The sequence below is a fragment of the Sturnira hondurensis genome, unplaced genomic scaffold (assembly GCF_014824575.4).
Source record: "Sturnira hondurensis isolate 20B ecotype Veracruz unplaced genomic scaffold, ASM1482457v3 Scaffold0018493, whole genome shotgun sequence".
Taxonomy (NCBI): Eukaryota; Metazoa; Chordata; class Mammalia; order Chiroptera; family Phyllostomidae; genus Sturnira; species Sturnira hondurensis.
Window position 1 is genome coordinate 1,815,968 of NW_028091124.1, and position 14,708 is coordinate 1,830,675.

Sequence of the window (14,708 nt, forward strand, 5' to 3'; positions counted from 1 at the left end):
CCACCTGCCCTGCGGGGACCTGGTCCGGGGGCAGGTCTGGCACCCCACTCGTGGTCCCACAAGAAGGGGCTCAGGAGTAGACCTGCAGCCACGCTCAGGCCCGGCAGCTCCGTCCAGGGCTGCAGAGAGCCTCTGCCCCCGATTCGAACCCAGAGCCACACTGGGCTGCGGTCACGGGGTGATCGGCCACTGTGCCCAACCCCAACACGCAAAGGCAGAGCCCGCCCGCAGTCCCGTGGCAGGTCCCGCGCGAGTGCCCACTCGAGAAGTTTCCCTCTCTGAGCGACGATGCACGGCACTGCTGCGCGGCACTTTGGGGACAAGCCCACACTACTGTGCCCCTGCCACGTCCACACCGAGGACCTGCCCCAAAGACGCGGCAACAACAGCCTGAAAATGCAGGTGCACACTGGACACCGTGGGACTGGGAAGCCTGGCCGCCCGGTCAGGACAGGGGCTCAGCAGCAAAGCGCGTGGGGCGAAGGAGCAGGAGCAGGCACCGCCCAGTCAAGGTCCAGTGTGCAGGGTGTGCTGGGAGTGCCCGGCGGTCACACACGTCGCGTTAGAGAGAGGGGACGGAAGAAAAAGGGACACACCTGCTCACTCATGCAAAAGAAACAGAGGAAGAACAAGGCAGGGATGGAAAAGGTGGGTTACCTGCAGGGAGGGGTCGGGGTGGGGACGAGGGGATGCTGCCCCTCCCTGGAGTGTGGCCCTGGCACCTCGAACCCCAGGGTTCGGTCGGTCAAATAAATATCAGAGGTTCCTACACCAGGTTTAAAGGGGAGTTCACCCACTCCTCTCCTTGCCTGGTAGCGTGGTTTCCTTGGTATGTCTAGATCCCTGCTGTGTGTGTCTGTTTCTCTGTATCTATTATCCGTCTGTCTGTCCATCTCCCCGTCTCCCACACACCATTTCTTCAGAGAAGGAACCAGGGCCTCTCGGAGAAGGGGTGGGGTGGGAACAGCTCCAGATGAGGCTGGACCCCCTCCCCTGTGACACCGGAAAGTGAGGACGCGCCCCCGGAAAGACGGGGCAGGTCACGGACACCAAAGGCAGGCGGAAGGCGCTCTAACAATGCGACACACACCACATGATGTGACATGCGGTGCAGCACACATCACATGGTGAAACACGTTGTTCGATGCAGCACATGCCACTGATGTGACCTGCCACGCAGCACACGTCAGGTGGTGGAACATGTCGTGCGATGCAGCACACGCCATGTGATGTGACATGACGCTGCCTGAGTGAGGACTTTGCTTCCTCCATTATCTTGGTTTTCTTCTCAACACTGTTTTCTTTATTGATTCCAGAGAGAGGGAAAGGGAGGGAGAGGAAGAGAAACATGCCTCCCTCGCACAGCCTCCAATGGGGCGCGACCCACAAAAACTGGCGACCCTTCGCTTTGCAGGGTGACGCCCCAGCCACTGAGCCACATCGGCCAGGGCCAAATTTTCTTTCTTGAATAAAAGGAATTTCCTGGCGCCCTCACCCACCCCATGCTTCCGGTTCCAGCTGCGTCACCACTGGGCTGTGACGACGGAGGGCTCTCCTGGGCCTGGGGGACAGTTGCTCCCGTGTGCAGGCCAGGCCCCTTGGGAACCTGGTGGAGGCGGTGGCAGTTTCGACCAGGGTCACCCTGTCTTTGGCTGGGTGGCCAGTTGGCAATCTGGCTGCACAAGCCCACGGTCGCTTAGGCAGAGGGGAGGGCAGAGCGCTCTCCCCCAACAAGGGACCCTGGGCATGTCCGAGGACGAGGACAACGGGAACAGTCTTTCACTGTAACACCGGCCGCCCCGCCGAGGCGCAAGGCCAGTGGACCTGAAGAACGGGCCGTTCTGTTTTCAACAACCTGCCCCCCGCCCCAAGTTCTTACCCACGACTAATTTTTCAGTTTAGACGAGATCGGGAGTGTTGGGGGTGGTATGGCTGTAGGCAAATTTTTGGTTTAGAAAATGAGACCCTGAAGGAGAAGAATGCGGGGACCTTGCTGTCCCCGGGCCTCCTGCTGGCCTCTTCACACCAAGTTCTGCTCAGACTCTAGGGGACTGTGGAGCCCGAACCCTCTGAGGGGACAGGGAGGTGGCAATGGACCCCGATGGGTGGGAAGGGGGGCATTTAGGCAGAAGGACTGAGTCAGGAGGGGAAGGGCCCTGGGCTGGCTGCCCTCCGTGGGGTGCCACGGGCCAGCCTGCAGCTCCAGCACCCCCACAACCCCGGGGAGCTCCTAGCCAAGAACAGGGTGGGAAGGACAGCTGCGGCCTGACCACGGGGACCAAGCGAGCCGACACGGACGTCCCTGCACAACAGGGCGCCGGTCAGCACCTTGGCCTCGATGCTTGCACTTGGATGGGCCACAGGCTTCTCGGGCTGGACACTGCCCCAGTGGGACCCTGCGTCTCGTGCCTCCTCGGGGACCCCTGCGTGAGGCCTCAGGCCGTCGTGGATGCCTCCTGCCCCTCACTGTCCACGCTCTCCTGTCACTGGCCCCTCTCTCCCCCTCGGTCTGTCCCCCACCCAGGGCCACGTCCAGTCACCCCGAGCTGTGGTGAGGAAGCCCTCACATGGCCCCCAGAGGAGTCCTTGCCCCAGGCCCTGTGGCCCTGAGGTCCCCCCAGCCACGTCCCTCCCACCAGGGGACGCAGGGGACTCACTGGATGGTCTTGTCCCAGTCACACCACAGCGTCGTCCCCACAGCCTCCATTTCCGCCTGGAACGGAGCGAGGCAGAGCTCCTGCAGGAGGGCGCCGGGGTCGGCAGGCTGGTCAGCGCTGGCCACGAAGAGGTGGTGCACTGCAGTGACGGAGGGAGGGGACGGTCACCTCTGGCCCAACCGCCCACCTGCCGCACCCCCCGAAGGCCGGGGCTCCCCTCCCAGAGGTGCGGGGGGTGGCGATCAGGGGTGTGAGGGTGCAGGGGAGGACCGCACTCCCCTCCCGGGTGGGGACTGTCACTTGTCCCAAGAGTGAGAGGTGGCCTGGGCACAGGGTCTGACACTCACACGCTGCTCTACCCTCTCCAGGCACCAACCTGCTCCCAGCGCTTCACAGACGGGGAAACCAAGGCAGTGAGAGCGACTTTGGGGGCTGGACCTGGCCTCCCTCCCAGCGTGAGGTGGAGGAGGAGGTGGAGGAGGACTGGCCCTTCCCGGGGCAGGAAGGCAGACACAGCGAAACTCGGCCCTGTCCCAGGGCTCAAGGGGACTGGGCCACCCCACCCAGCCCTGGAGCCCCCAGCTCATGTCCCCTGTGCCTGACAGCCACCCATGACAAAAGCCAACCAACTGTGACCTGACGTGTCCTACGCTCCCGCCTGGGTAAGTGCGAGACCGAAAGTGAGAAGCTGTTGCTCAGGCATCAGGCTTAGGGAATGGAAATTCCGCCCTCCCCGAAGCCACAGCCGAGGCCGCTCTGGCCGGTGGGAGGCAGGCGGCCGCCCCCGGGGTCCCTCCTCTGCAGGCCCAGCTCTGTCCCCCTCTCTCTGTGCCGCAGGTGGGGGTGGAGCCCTTCCCAGACCTGGTCAAGGGCCCCGTTAGGCTCAAGTGCTGCCCTGGCCACGCTGGGTGCTCCGCCCAGCTGCTCCGCCTGCTCCACCGAGACGTCCCTGAGCCAGAGCACCTGTGGGACAGGTGCAGCCAGGCTCCCGGCAGCTCAGGGGGCTCAGACACAGAAGGAGGGCAAGAACTCGGAGCCACCACCCCGGCTTGGCCTGTGCCTCTGCCCCTCCGGGGCCCACGCCTGGCGGACCCACGCCCAGGCCCACTTCCTCAGCACCTCGTTGGGACGGGCAGAGTGTGTCCTTCTCCTCTGAGGGCTGTTTGGGCCGCCTGGCCCCTCCCTCTCTTTCCTGACACCTGTGCACCCGCCCAGCGGTGTGTCAACATCTGCCAAACGGGCAAGATGGCGACCCCCAGCTGCACTCTGCGAGGGGCTGGCTGGGGTCGGGTGGGGGTCCGGGCCCAGCGGGTCCCCTCCCGCTCTGGAGGGCTGGTTTTAGGGAGAATGAAGATGACTGTGCACATGGCCCGGGTGACTTCATCGCTGCACACGATGAAGCCGCTCGGGCTGGTGTGATGCTGGAAAGCCTGGTACAAGGACGCTGGTGGCTCCCGAGTCCCCAGAGCGTCAGATCATTCAGCAGAGCTGGTCACCAGGGCAGGCAGGGTGCCGCCTCTGTCCCTGGCAGGGGAGTGCGGGTGTTGGGGGCCAGTAGGGCGCTGTCCCCAGACCACAGTTCCTCCCGTCGAGGTGTCCCTCCCAGGCGCACTCAGCTCAATTTCTCCCTGCTTCCTCTACCACAGATGACAGCCCCCTGACCCACCCTGCTGGTCCGCTCTGGCCGGAAGCCTCAGTGTCCCCTCCCCTCTGGCCTGGCTCTGAGCCGGTCACCTTGGCCTCTCAAGGGTGGGACCCTTTCTATGCAGGCATGGAGACCTGCACTTGCCTTCCTGCCCTGGGGCGGCCAGAGCCCCCTGCTTCTGTTTGCAGCTCCCACCCACAGGCTGAGGGGGCCCGGGCCACCAGCCAGGGTTAGGGGGACAACTCACAGTCTCCTAGCAGCCCAGAGAGGTCACTTCTGTGAAGGATGCAACATCACAGTTTTTAAACGGAATGAAACCCCCAGAGTTTAACCATTGACTATTCACATTTTGTGCCCGCGAGATCTCGGGTTGACCCAGTCATCAGCCACGTCTCTCCGAGGCCGGGCAGCTGCAGGGCCTCCATCCTGCGGGTCCCCGGGAGTTCAGAGAACCGGCCCCAAGTGGAGGACACGTGGCTGACGGGGGTGTGAGGGTCCCCCCAGGTGCGGCGACCAGGGGCAGCAGCTCCCCTGGGGGCCTGGGCTGCAGGCTGCAGGGCAGGCCCACTGAGACCAAGGGCGTCTGGGCTTCTGAGGAGAGACACGGCCCTGCTGGCCGTGGCCCATGTCCACACGCGTGGCAGGAGGCTGACTGCACATTTGCAGCCTGAATGCACAGGCTCCCCTTTGGGGCCGTGAGCTGGGCCTCTGGGGAGTAGCCCGGTGCTTCCAGGGACCCTCTATAACCCTGACCTTCTGGGCGGCCAGGGAGGGGGTCCCCCAGCTCCCACAGGCCTGCTCCCCTCTTGGCCACAGTTTCCTTACCTAAGATATGGGACCCCCATCCCCCAGCTGGGTGGGCTAACAGGGCTGCTTCCGGGGGGATGTGATTAGGGGCAGGACCCCACCTCAAATCGAGTGCCCCATCCCTGCAAGGTTTCAGGGTGAGCGGCCCTCGGCAACCCACTGGACCCTGGAGTCCAGGGGGCTGAGGGCGAGGGCCATGACAGAAGGCACAGGACACTTCCCCAGGTGCTGAGCGCCGATCTGCACTGGCTTGAGTCTGCACGGGCGTGCACACGTGTCAGAGCCTTCCGGATTGCACACGTAAGTATGTGCAGTCATTCTAGGTCTGTCACATCTGCTGAGGCCAATTAATGACGCCAGGTGCGGAGAAAACACCATCGTGGTGGGTGGTCGTTGCCATCTGCCTCCTGTCCTCCTGTGCCCTCACCGTTTCAAACATGTCCTTCATGAAATACCATCTCTGTGTCCTGTGTTCTTCCTCCTCCGAGAGCCACGGGGAGGCCCTTGCTCCGCAGGTTAGGCTGCAGCCGTGAATCACTCCTCGCTCCCCGGCCAGGGCAGCTGGGTCAGGGCCACCCACTTCCAGTCCCAGGGAGCTGCCCGCCTGTCCCCCCAGCCCCAGGACTGAGTGCCCGGAGCGGGACGTGGTGAGCACTTGGTTTGAGCGTGCTGCCCGCAGCCTTCCTCAGCCTGTTCTGAAAGAGGAAAACCAAAACCAGGACGACTCGGAGCTGCAAACACAAACTCCGGGTCCAGTAAAAACTCCTACTCAACCGTCAAGACCCAGTGAACTGTGGCCTCCTGTACCTGCATGGCACCTGGCCCTGTGACCGTGACCTCGGACCTAGGCTTCTCGTAAGTCTGAGCGGCTGGCAGCACCACACAGGAGGGAGTGAAAGTGCTAGGGAGGCAGCCCACTCCTGGCCACTCCGGGTCTGCNCTGCCCGCCTGTCCCCCCAGCCCCAGGACTGAGTGCCCAGAGCAGGACGTGGTGAGCACTTGGTTTGAGCGTGCTGCCCGCAGCCTTCCTCAGCCTGTTCTGAAAGAGGAAAACCAAAACCAGGACGACGCGGAGCTGCAAACACAAACTCCAGGTCCAGTAAAAACTCCTATTCAACCGTCAAGACCCAGTGAACTGTGGCCTCCTGTACCTGCATGGCACCTGGCCCTGTGACCGTGACCTCGGACCTAGGCTTCTCGTAAGTCTGAGCGGCTGGCAGCACCACACAGGAGGGAGTGAAAGTGCTAGGGAGGCAGCCCACTCCTGGCCACTCCGGGTCTGCTGTGGCTTCTAGAAAGCTCTGAGTGGTTTTCTGTGACCTGGCCCAGTGTCACGTCTTGGCTCCTGATGGTGCTTGTGTCCCTATCAAGAGCCACCTGTGCACTCCTGGAAGCCCGTTGGTCAGGGTCCGGGTCCATCACAGGCCACTTCCGGAAGTCACACAGCCCTGAGCGGTGGGGCGGGGGCGCTCGCCTGGGCACTCTTGGGGGAGAGGGTGAGGTCGTCTGGCCAGCTCTCATGGAAGTCTGGTGGCAGGCAGGCCCTTGAGGGTGCGCCCTGCAGAGGGTGCACAGACTGGGGATCACAAGGCGCCCCCAGAGCACGAGGTCACCTGAGAACAAGGGCCCAGTGGCTTCTGCTCTGTGTCCCTGCGGGGCTGGCGTGTCCCATCACTCTCACCGGTGCCCACCAGGGGCACAACGCCCTCAGAGAAGGGTGAGAGGGTTTTCTTGGTTTTACAAACAGATCTCCGCAGCTCGCCGGTTGGAGAAGTCCATTTCCGCATGTGTTTCCCACCACACAGTGTGGCGTCGCAGGCACTGCGAGGCCGCCGGGGCAGCACGGCTGCCTGGGGAGCCTGGGGACTTCACGGACAGGTGAGGGACAGTCTGGAAACAAACCACCCCACCCCAGGGGCGGGGATGAGGGGCCCCGCCCCGAGGGAGGAGCTCCCAGCCCACTGGAGCGCCCCTCCTGCCCCTCCCTCTTGTCTGGTGCCCCCAACCTGGCCCCGGTCACCAGCACACCAGGGCCCGCAGCCTGACATCCATGCAGGGGTCACAGCCTGGCAGGTGGCCACGTGGGACGTTAAATGGCTCTTCCCGGGCAACATACCAACAGGTTTACGCACCAAAAGCAGGCTCGTTCTCTACCCCTCTCCTGCCGCTGCCCCTCGAAAGTAAAGTAAAAAGCACCTTGCCCCCGAGAGAACGACTCTGGTTTGTTGCCCTGAGCCAGGAGGAAGGGGCGGGCCCCACCCCGGCTGGAGCTGCGCAGGAGCTGGGGGCTGGGCCATCCTTGCCGGGCACCGCAGAGAAGGGATGAAGGAAAACAGAGCCAGGAGCCAGCTCTGCGGGAACAGGGACAGGGAGATGGCCAACCACAGAGCGAATGCACAAAAAAGGAGTTTTCCTCGACTCCACAGCCCCCGGCTGGAAAGCAGATGGGGAAGGATCCCACGCAAAGCAGGAAAACATCCCAATCATGCCGGCTCTCGGTAGCAGCCCCCCCCCCCCCACCGATTCCCAGAAACTGAGCAAGCCGCCCGCAGGGGGACAAAGGGGGAGGGGCGGGCGGCTACTCCTGGATGCTCACCCTCCCCACCCATCAACGATCCACAACAGACTGGATGCAATTGCCATTCAAATCCCAGAGGACATTTAGCTCAAAAGCCAGCAGGCATTCCAGACCCGTGGGATGCTTCTGTGAAGCTAAGGAAGACCTTCGGGTGACCTTGGTGATGCGGATGAAGCCGTGGTGATGAGCACTTTAACTTCGCTGCCCAGGGACACCCCCACCCAGGCTCTCGCCCCAACTGCTCCTGGCCGCACCTCTCTTCCTGCCCCGGGCCTGTGTGGACACTTGCCCGCCCGCCACGGTCCCTGAGTGTCCGAGGGGACACCGACCCAACGTGGCTGCTGTGCCCAGAGCTGCCGGCCTTACAGTAGGAGTGAAAACAGAAGAATTTTCCCAACATTTGAATGTTGGGAAAACACAGCTTTTTTAGTATAAGTATGTCCTCAACATTTCATGAGACATACTCACATAATTTGTCCTCGATCTGAAATTTGAGTCCGACCAGGGCCCTGAGTCTCAGCCAGAAGCCCCAGCCTGCCCGGGGCCGCGGGGCCTGGCTGACCTTGACCACCACTTCCTCGAGGCCCTCGAGGCCCCGTCCCAGTCCCCAGCTGCCCTTGGCTTTCACCTCTGGAATTCTCGGAGTCTCCCCTCCTCCCCTCTGAAATCTCCACCCTCACCCCCAGCCCCCCAGCCCTGCTCCCTGCCTCCACTCCCACCCCAGCCCACACCTCGAGGGAGCTGGAGCCTTTATGGGAACCTCTGGTCTCATCAGTTTAATGTCCCGCAGGTTCCCCTTGGCCCTGAGAGAGAAACCGAGCTGCCCACTGGGTCCTGTGCCCCAGCCTCGGGTCAAAGGGCTCCCCGGGCCTCCCGAGCTCAACCGGAAAGTACCAGAAGCGGGGCCTGTGGGTCGCAGCCCGAGCTCTCAGGACTCAGGTCTGGGCCCCGCCTCCAGCTCCATGCCCTGGGCTCTTTCTTCCCGAAAGCAGCACCGTCTGTGCTCCTCCTGAACAGGAACAAGGTCTCTCAGCCTCCCCCTGCTGCCCCCCACCCCCTGGCTGGGCCACTCTCCGTGTGGGGCTGCCTGGGACGCCTTCCTTCTGGAACCCTCTCCCAGTCACAACACGGAGTGTATGACAGGGAGGCACAAGGTCCCAGGAGGTACAGGCCTTTCCCCAGTGGCCACTGGTCCACCGTCTTTCCGGCCAGCAGGCAACCCTATCTCTTCCTACACATGAACCCACGGAACCTTCCACAGGCAGTGAATGCACACGCAGAGCGAGCCGACCTGGTGTGCCGGGCACCGAGTTTCTGTCTCAGGGACTGCTCTCGAGATCTTTCCCTCGTGTCTCGGGCCCTGCTGTGGGGCCCGAGATCCGCTTCCACCCTGTGGACGTGCGGCCCCGCGGAGGGCATCGGCCTCCAGGTGTTTGATGGCTGCTCACAGGCTTTTGCCTTCCCCGGTGGCCTCTAGCTCAGGACCCTCCTTGGTGGGCCTGGGAGGCGTGGGGCGCAGAGCCCCGGGCAGTAGGGTGGGCCCCAGGGTGGTGCAGGGGGGAGGCCTGGGAGGTGGGCGGTCATCAGGGAGGGCACGGGGGATGGTGAGCAGAGGGCAGAGTGGACGTGGGCCGGGTGGCAGAGGAGGACATCTGGGGTTCTGGTCTCTGGTCACACAGAATCCACTGCAGGGACCCACGGTGGGGAGGGAGGGAGGGGGCAGCAGGGAGCAGAATGAGGGAGACGCTGTGAGGCCTAACGAGAGTGAAGAGAAAGGCTGGCTCTGCCACTGGCCGGGGGCTGGGTCCCCGCAGGGCCTTGGCCAGTGCATCCGGCTGACCCCGCTCTGACAGAGCCGTTTGGGGTCTGTGCTTTAAACAAGGATGGAAGTTCTGTGTCTCCACGTCAAAGAAAACACCAAAGGGAACAATCTTGGGGGAGAAAAATGTTTTCCGGGACAACAATCCCTCCATTGTGCTCTGATGAAGGCGTGCTTGTTCAGGTCGGGAGCCCCCGCCGTGTGGCGCAACCCTCCCGGTCGAGAACACCCGGGTTCTCTGGAAACTCCATGCCGCCTGAGGCCGCCCTGCCCTGAGGGGGGTGTCGGTGCTGAGGACACCCCTCTGGGGGCCCAAGGGGGGAGTTGGGGTCCCAGGGGCACCTCTGGTGTGGCTGGCATGGTGGTGGTCTCTTCTGGGAAGAAGGGGCAGGGCCGGCCAGGCGTGCGTGCTGAAGCCACGGTGGCCACCACGGCCACCTCCCCTTCCCCGTCTCTGAGGTCCTGCTCACCCGCCTCAGCCGCAGCATCTGCCCCTTCAGGGCGTCTTCCCCAAGCCCCCAGGGCAACCAGAGGCCCTTCTCAGAGCCCACGCCATGGGGTGCCTGCCACCACCAGGCACTGCCCTTCGAGGGACCCACCCAGCTCAGACACGACGCGGCCACAGGGTTGAGAAGTTCACCCCATGCGCTCAGCCTAGGGCCTTGCACCGTGTCAGGAGAGCTCTGTCTGGTCACAGGCAGGTGCCCCGTCTCTCCGTGGCTCACAGGCCCGGCTGACAGCAGAAAACAGAGGGTGCAGCCCGAGTCCCATGCTCTCCCTGAGACGGCCCCGGTGGCAGGCCAGGGTCTGCTGAGGGGAGAGCCCACTGTGCCAGGTGGGCCTAGGGACAGAGAGGCTCTGGCCCCAAAGAAGGGGCACTGGGAGCCAGCCTGCCAGGCTCCCCTCTCAGGGGCTGGAATCGACACTGCGTGGGGCTCCTGCACCGTACCTGCACCACCCCTGCTGGACGCCAGTTTAATGGAGGAGAAACTGTGACATGGGTCAATCTGGGGGGGAAACCTGGAGGAAGAGAAGTTCCTAGGGAGCTATTTGCCTGAAGAAAGGGTTATAAGTCAACATTTCCTTGATGTGTTGCTGACCGCCACATCCTTGTGGACATGGACGTTTCTCAACAGTCCTGGCCTGGGACCGACCACACGCCCACTGACTGGCATGTGCCTGTGGAAGGGAGACAAGAATCTAGAAACTTCTCTCTGCAGGGAGAGTCAACAGACACACTGAGCTGATTAGCAAATGGGACTCCTTCGGGTTTGGGCTCCAGGACTGGAAGTGCCTCGGACCGGACGCTGCATGGCCGCCTGAAGTGGCCAACGCACTGCACTTCCTGTGACGTCCCGGGGGGTCCCAGGGACCCTTGTATGGGCAGAAAGTCAGATCTTCCCGAGATAACAGCAGCCTTGAAAGTGAGCCCCGCACCCGCAGCACGGCCCGGGGGAGGGGCGTGCTTCCCAGGGCAGGTTTCGGGAGTGCCGGCCTGGGCTAGCCCTCCTGAATGGCAGGGGCCTCAAGAGAGCAGGGGCCTGCCACGCAGTTCCACAGAAGGACCCTGCGCCCAGTGGCAGTGTCCTCTCCTCTGACCAGTGAGAAACAGGTTGGCGGTTACACAGGCAACTCCCGAAAGGTGTGCGGGCTCCGAGCCTCCTGTAAACAGGAGGGTGCGCACCAGGCCCAGAGCCGAAAGACGTCTCCCAGGTGGGGGAACCTTCACAACCCCGCACAGGAAGCAAGCAGACTGAGCAAGGAGAGATGCTGGATTGTAAGCAGCGCTGCAGGTGAGCTCCTGAACCCACGGACCAGCAAACTCAACAAAAAGACATTCCACCTCGCCCTCCTGGGCAGCGAGGTCTTCCTCAGCAGGGAGATCCGGCCGAGGCCACAGCTTGGGCAGGAGACAGTGCGTGCCCCACATTCTCCTAATCACTGCTGGGCTCCAACGACAAGAATTTACTAATAACCTCATAAAGGCGTGTTTCCTTTTTCCAAGACACAACATGAGCCAGGCCCCTCGGAATAACTCAAGATTACAGAACCTTGGACTCTCACCAGAACGTGTGACCCTTTCGTGGCAAACAAGGAAGGCCTTTCTTTCCACGCGCTCACGGCACCGTTCTACTCACACACGCTTCACGGGGTACAGCTTCCACAGCCAGAGAAAGCGTCTGTTTGTGTAAAAACCCCAAACCAATGACAATGAAAATAGGACACAGCCCGGCTCTCTGCCTTGCTAAAGAGAAACGGTCCTTTCTTTGGAAACCAGAACAGCAAGTTCCCCGTCAAGCCAGTCAGATCCTAACACACACGGAGAGAATAATATTATTTTAAGATTCTGCTTTACGAATAACTTCAGCCCAAACACTTAAGAGGCGAGATCCGTTTTCGGATGGTATTACACTGATGCCGGGGGGGTTCCTGTGGCTCCGACACTCCTTGGCCAGGTTTCTGAACAGAGCCCTGGACCGGCAGGGTGCCTGGGCCGTCCTCGGCCCTTCGCCGCCAGGGTCTGGGCCACCTCCAGGACAGGCCACCCTGCCCCCAGCTGCTTCCTCAGCTGCCGGAATAGCGCAGGGTCACCCCTTCCCCAGTCCCAGCAGGTGCTGGGGACCACACCACGCTTTCCGGGGGAAAACGTCTTCCCGGGGCGGCTGGACGCCTCTGCTTAAATGGCCCATTTAGTTTATAGTAAGAGGCATCTAAACACATCGAGTCCGAAAGCCTAAAGCCACTTAAATTCCTTAGCGTTTTATCAAAGCTGTGGACTGGGCAGTGAAGGTGACAATTTTCTTTTTACATTTTTCTAAGTCCGGTGACAGGTCTTGACCTCGCTGGGTTTCAGCTTAGAATCTGCCCCAAACAGGAAGCCGGCAGGCTCTGCCAGCTCGCCCCCAATCCCTCCCGGAACGGCCGCCAGCCAGAAGCGCGGCGCCCCCGAGGCCGCAGAGGAGCCGGGGAGCTGCCCCCAGATCGGAGGCCCCCTTCTGCAGACAACCCTGGGGGTTTCCTTTGCGGATCCGCAACTGCCGTGTGTCTGAGTGAGGTTTTCGCTTTTCCCTGGTCTCACATAAAAGAGTCGTGGTTCTGATTCCCAAACACGCGGTCTGCCCGGTGCCCGCTCCCACACTTTGTCCACGCGCGGTCGCCGCAGCTCCAGCGGGGACACAGGGGTGCGGCCGGGGGCCCCGCGTGTCATAGTTTTCCTCCTGAGAAGCAGCGACTCGCGGGGTGCGGGGGAAGGTGCCTCGGGCTTTTACGAACTCCCTGCCCCCCGCGAGGCCCCCCGGGCTGCCGCTCTTGGCGCCGCCCTCCCTGGACCCCCGCCTGCGCTCCGGGGCCTCCCGTGAGCTGGAGCCACCGCGCCCAGACGACCGGTCAGCAAAGGGGACGCTGGGGGCGGGGGGGGGGTGCACCCGGTGCGCTCGCTGCGCCCGCCTTCTCTTCGGAGGGCCGGGCGGGCGGGTGAGGGGCCACGGCCCGGGGTGGGGATCCGGTGGCCGGGACCGGGTCCTACTCACCCAGGAGCAGCCAGAGGCTGCGCTGCGGGAGGCCGCGCAGGCCCGGGGCCATGGCGCGCTGCCGAGGGGAGCCGAGCCGAGTCCGCCCGCTGCGCGCCCCGCCGAGGTCTGAGCCGCTCAGCGCCGGGGGCGGAGAAGGAGCGGGTGGGAGGCGGCCGGCCCGGCCCACTGCCGCTCCTGGGTTGGCGCAGGCCCGGCGGGGGCGGGGGGACGGCAGCCGGCGTCTCCGGGCGGGGTGCGGGGGGAGCGGTGCGGGGGGCCAGCACCTGCCGCGGGGGCGCCGGGAGGAAGCTGCGCTAACCAGGCGCCCCGACAGTGCGGGGCGAGCGCAGGCCCGGCCCCGGGAGGGTTGCGCCGGACCGACCCGACAAGGGGCGCGGCGCTGTGGGACCCTCCCCGGGGGGCTGCACCCCGGGGCTTCGGGAGGCCGGCACTGCAACCCACGCCCTGGCGCTCCTGAAACGTTCTCCGAACAACGGACACCTTAAAAACCAGGCATAGTCTCCTAGACAGGGCTCCTCGGTCCCAACCGGAGCGCCATTCCCCTCCCTCCGGGGTTCTGGCCATTCCTGCCTGGGGCGGCGGGAAAGGATGGGAGGCCGAGACTCCTTAAAGGCCAAGACCACCGGGCCCTTCCCACCCCTCCCGGCGGTCCTGACGCTGGGTCTCCTGTGGGGGTGAACACGCTTGGCGCTTGGGGAGGCTCATAGCAATCAAAAAGGACATGGGGACATCGGGGACTTGGAGTCGATGCTGGGACCTCGGGTAAGGGGTGGCCTGGCAGGGGGAGGGGGCGGGGCACGCGGCAGGAACGCGCGAAGGCCCTGGGGTCAGAGGGGCCCGGCTCTTGGCCCCGGCTGAAGGCTGGCACCGGCGCGGCCCCACGGACTTGCCACTAAGGACGGGCGGCGAGCAGCCAGCAGGCAGCGAGGGCGCGGCCCAGTTCCGACCCTGAACTTCCGTAGAGGGTGACAGCGTTGGATCTGCCTTGTGGGTGGTCTGTCCCACGTCTGGGCGGGGAACTGATGGGGCGTGAGGTGGGTGGGTGTACTCGGTTATGGAGTGATCAGAGGGGGTCCCTGGGTGACACCGGAGAGCCGGGGGATCCTGGAGGCGCAGCAGGTGTCCGGAAGCAGGTCGGAAGGAGACCTCGGCTGCGCCGGGGCGCTGCGCTGGCCTGGGTCTCCCCTGGCAGCGGCCCCTCCTTGTAGCGGCCTCTTCGCAGGCGGCCCCCGGAGCACTTGAGTCAATTGATGCGCGTGCTAGCGAGCTGCCCGCTGCTCTGGGCGCCACCAGCACTTCCGCCGCTGAAAAGGGCCGCGCCTAGGGCACAGCAGCCAGGACCGAAGGAGCATTTCCCCGCGCTAAGTGCGAGGGCGCAGAGCCACCTGCCGTCAGTCTCAGGAACGGAGGCAGCTGGCGGCCGCGTGCCGAGAGCCCCTGCTCCCGGACACAGGCGGGGCAGGCACTCGGGGGCCGCACGCCCTGAGCACGGGCCGGGGTCTGGGTCTGGGTCTGAGTGGGACTGTGGGGGAGGGTGCGTGCTGCAGATCAGAGCCTCCTCCCCCACCGGCGCCCCAGCCTCCCCCTTTCCTCCTGTTCCACACACATTTAAATCCTTCCTGTCCACAGGGCCGTGTGCTAGGTAGACCAGGCAGAACACCTCTTCCGT

General features: G+C 63.8%; 1 protein-coding gene across 1 annotated transcript in view; it reads right to left on the reverse strand.

Annotated features, from left to right (window-relative positions):
• RAMP1 (receptor activity modifying protein 1) overlaps positions 1-13,162 on the reverse strand; it is a 28,556-nt gene extending 15,394 nt beyond the window's left edge. The window contains exons 1-2 of the mRNA XM_037069229.1: positions 13,037-13,162; positions 2,658-2,796 (exon numbers count right to left, since the gene is read on the reverse strand). Coding sequence (XP_036925124.1) covers positions 2,658-2,796; positions 13,037-13,088 — 191 coding nt within the window. The 5' untranslated portion in view covers positions 13,089-13,162. The remainder of the gene's footprint in view (positions 1-2,657; positions 2,797-13,036) is intronic.
• Positions 13,163-14,708: the final 1,546 nt, after the last annotated feature.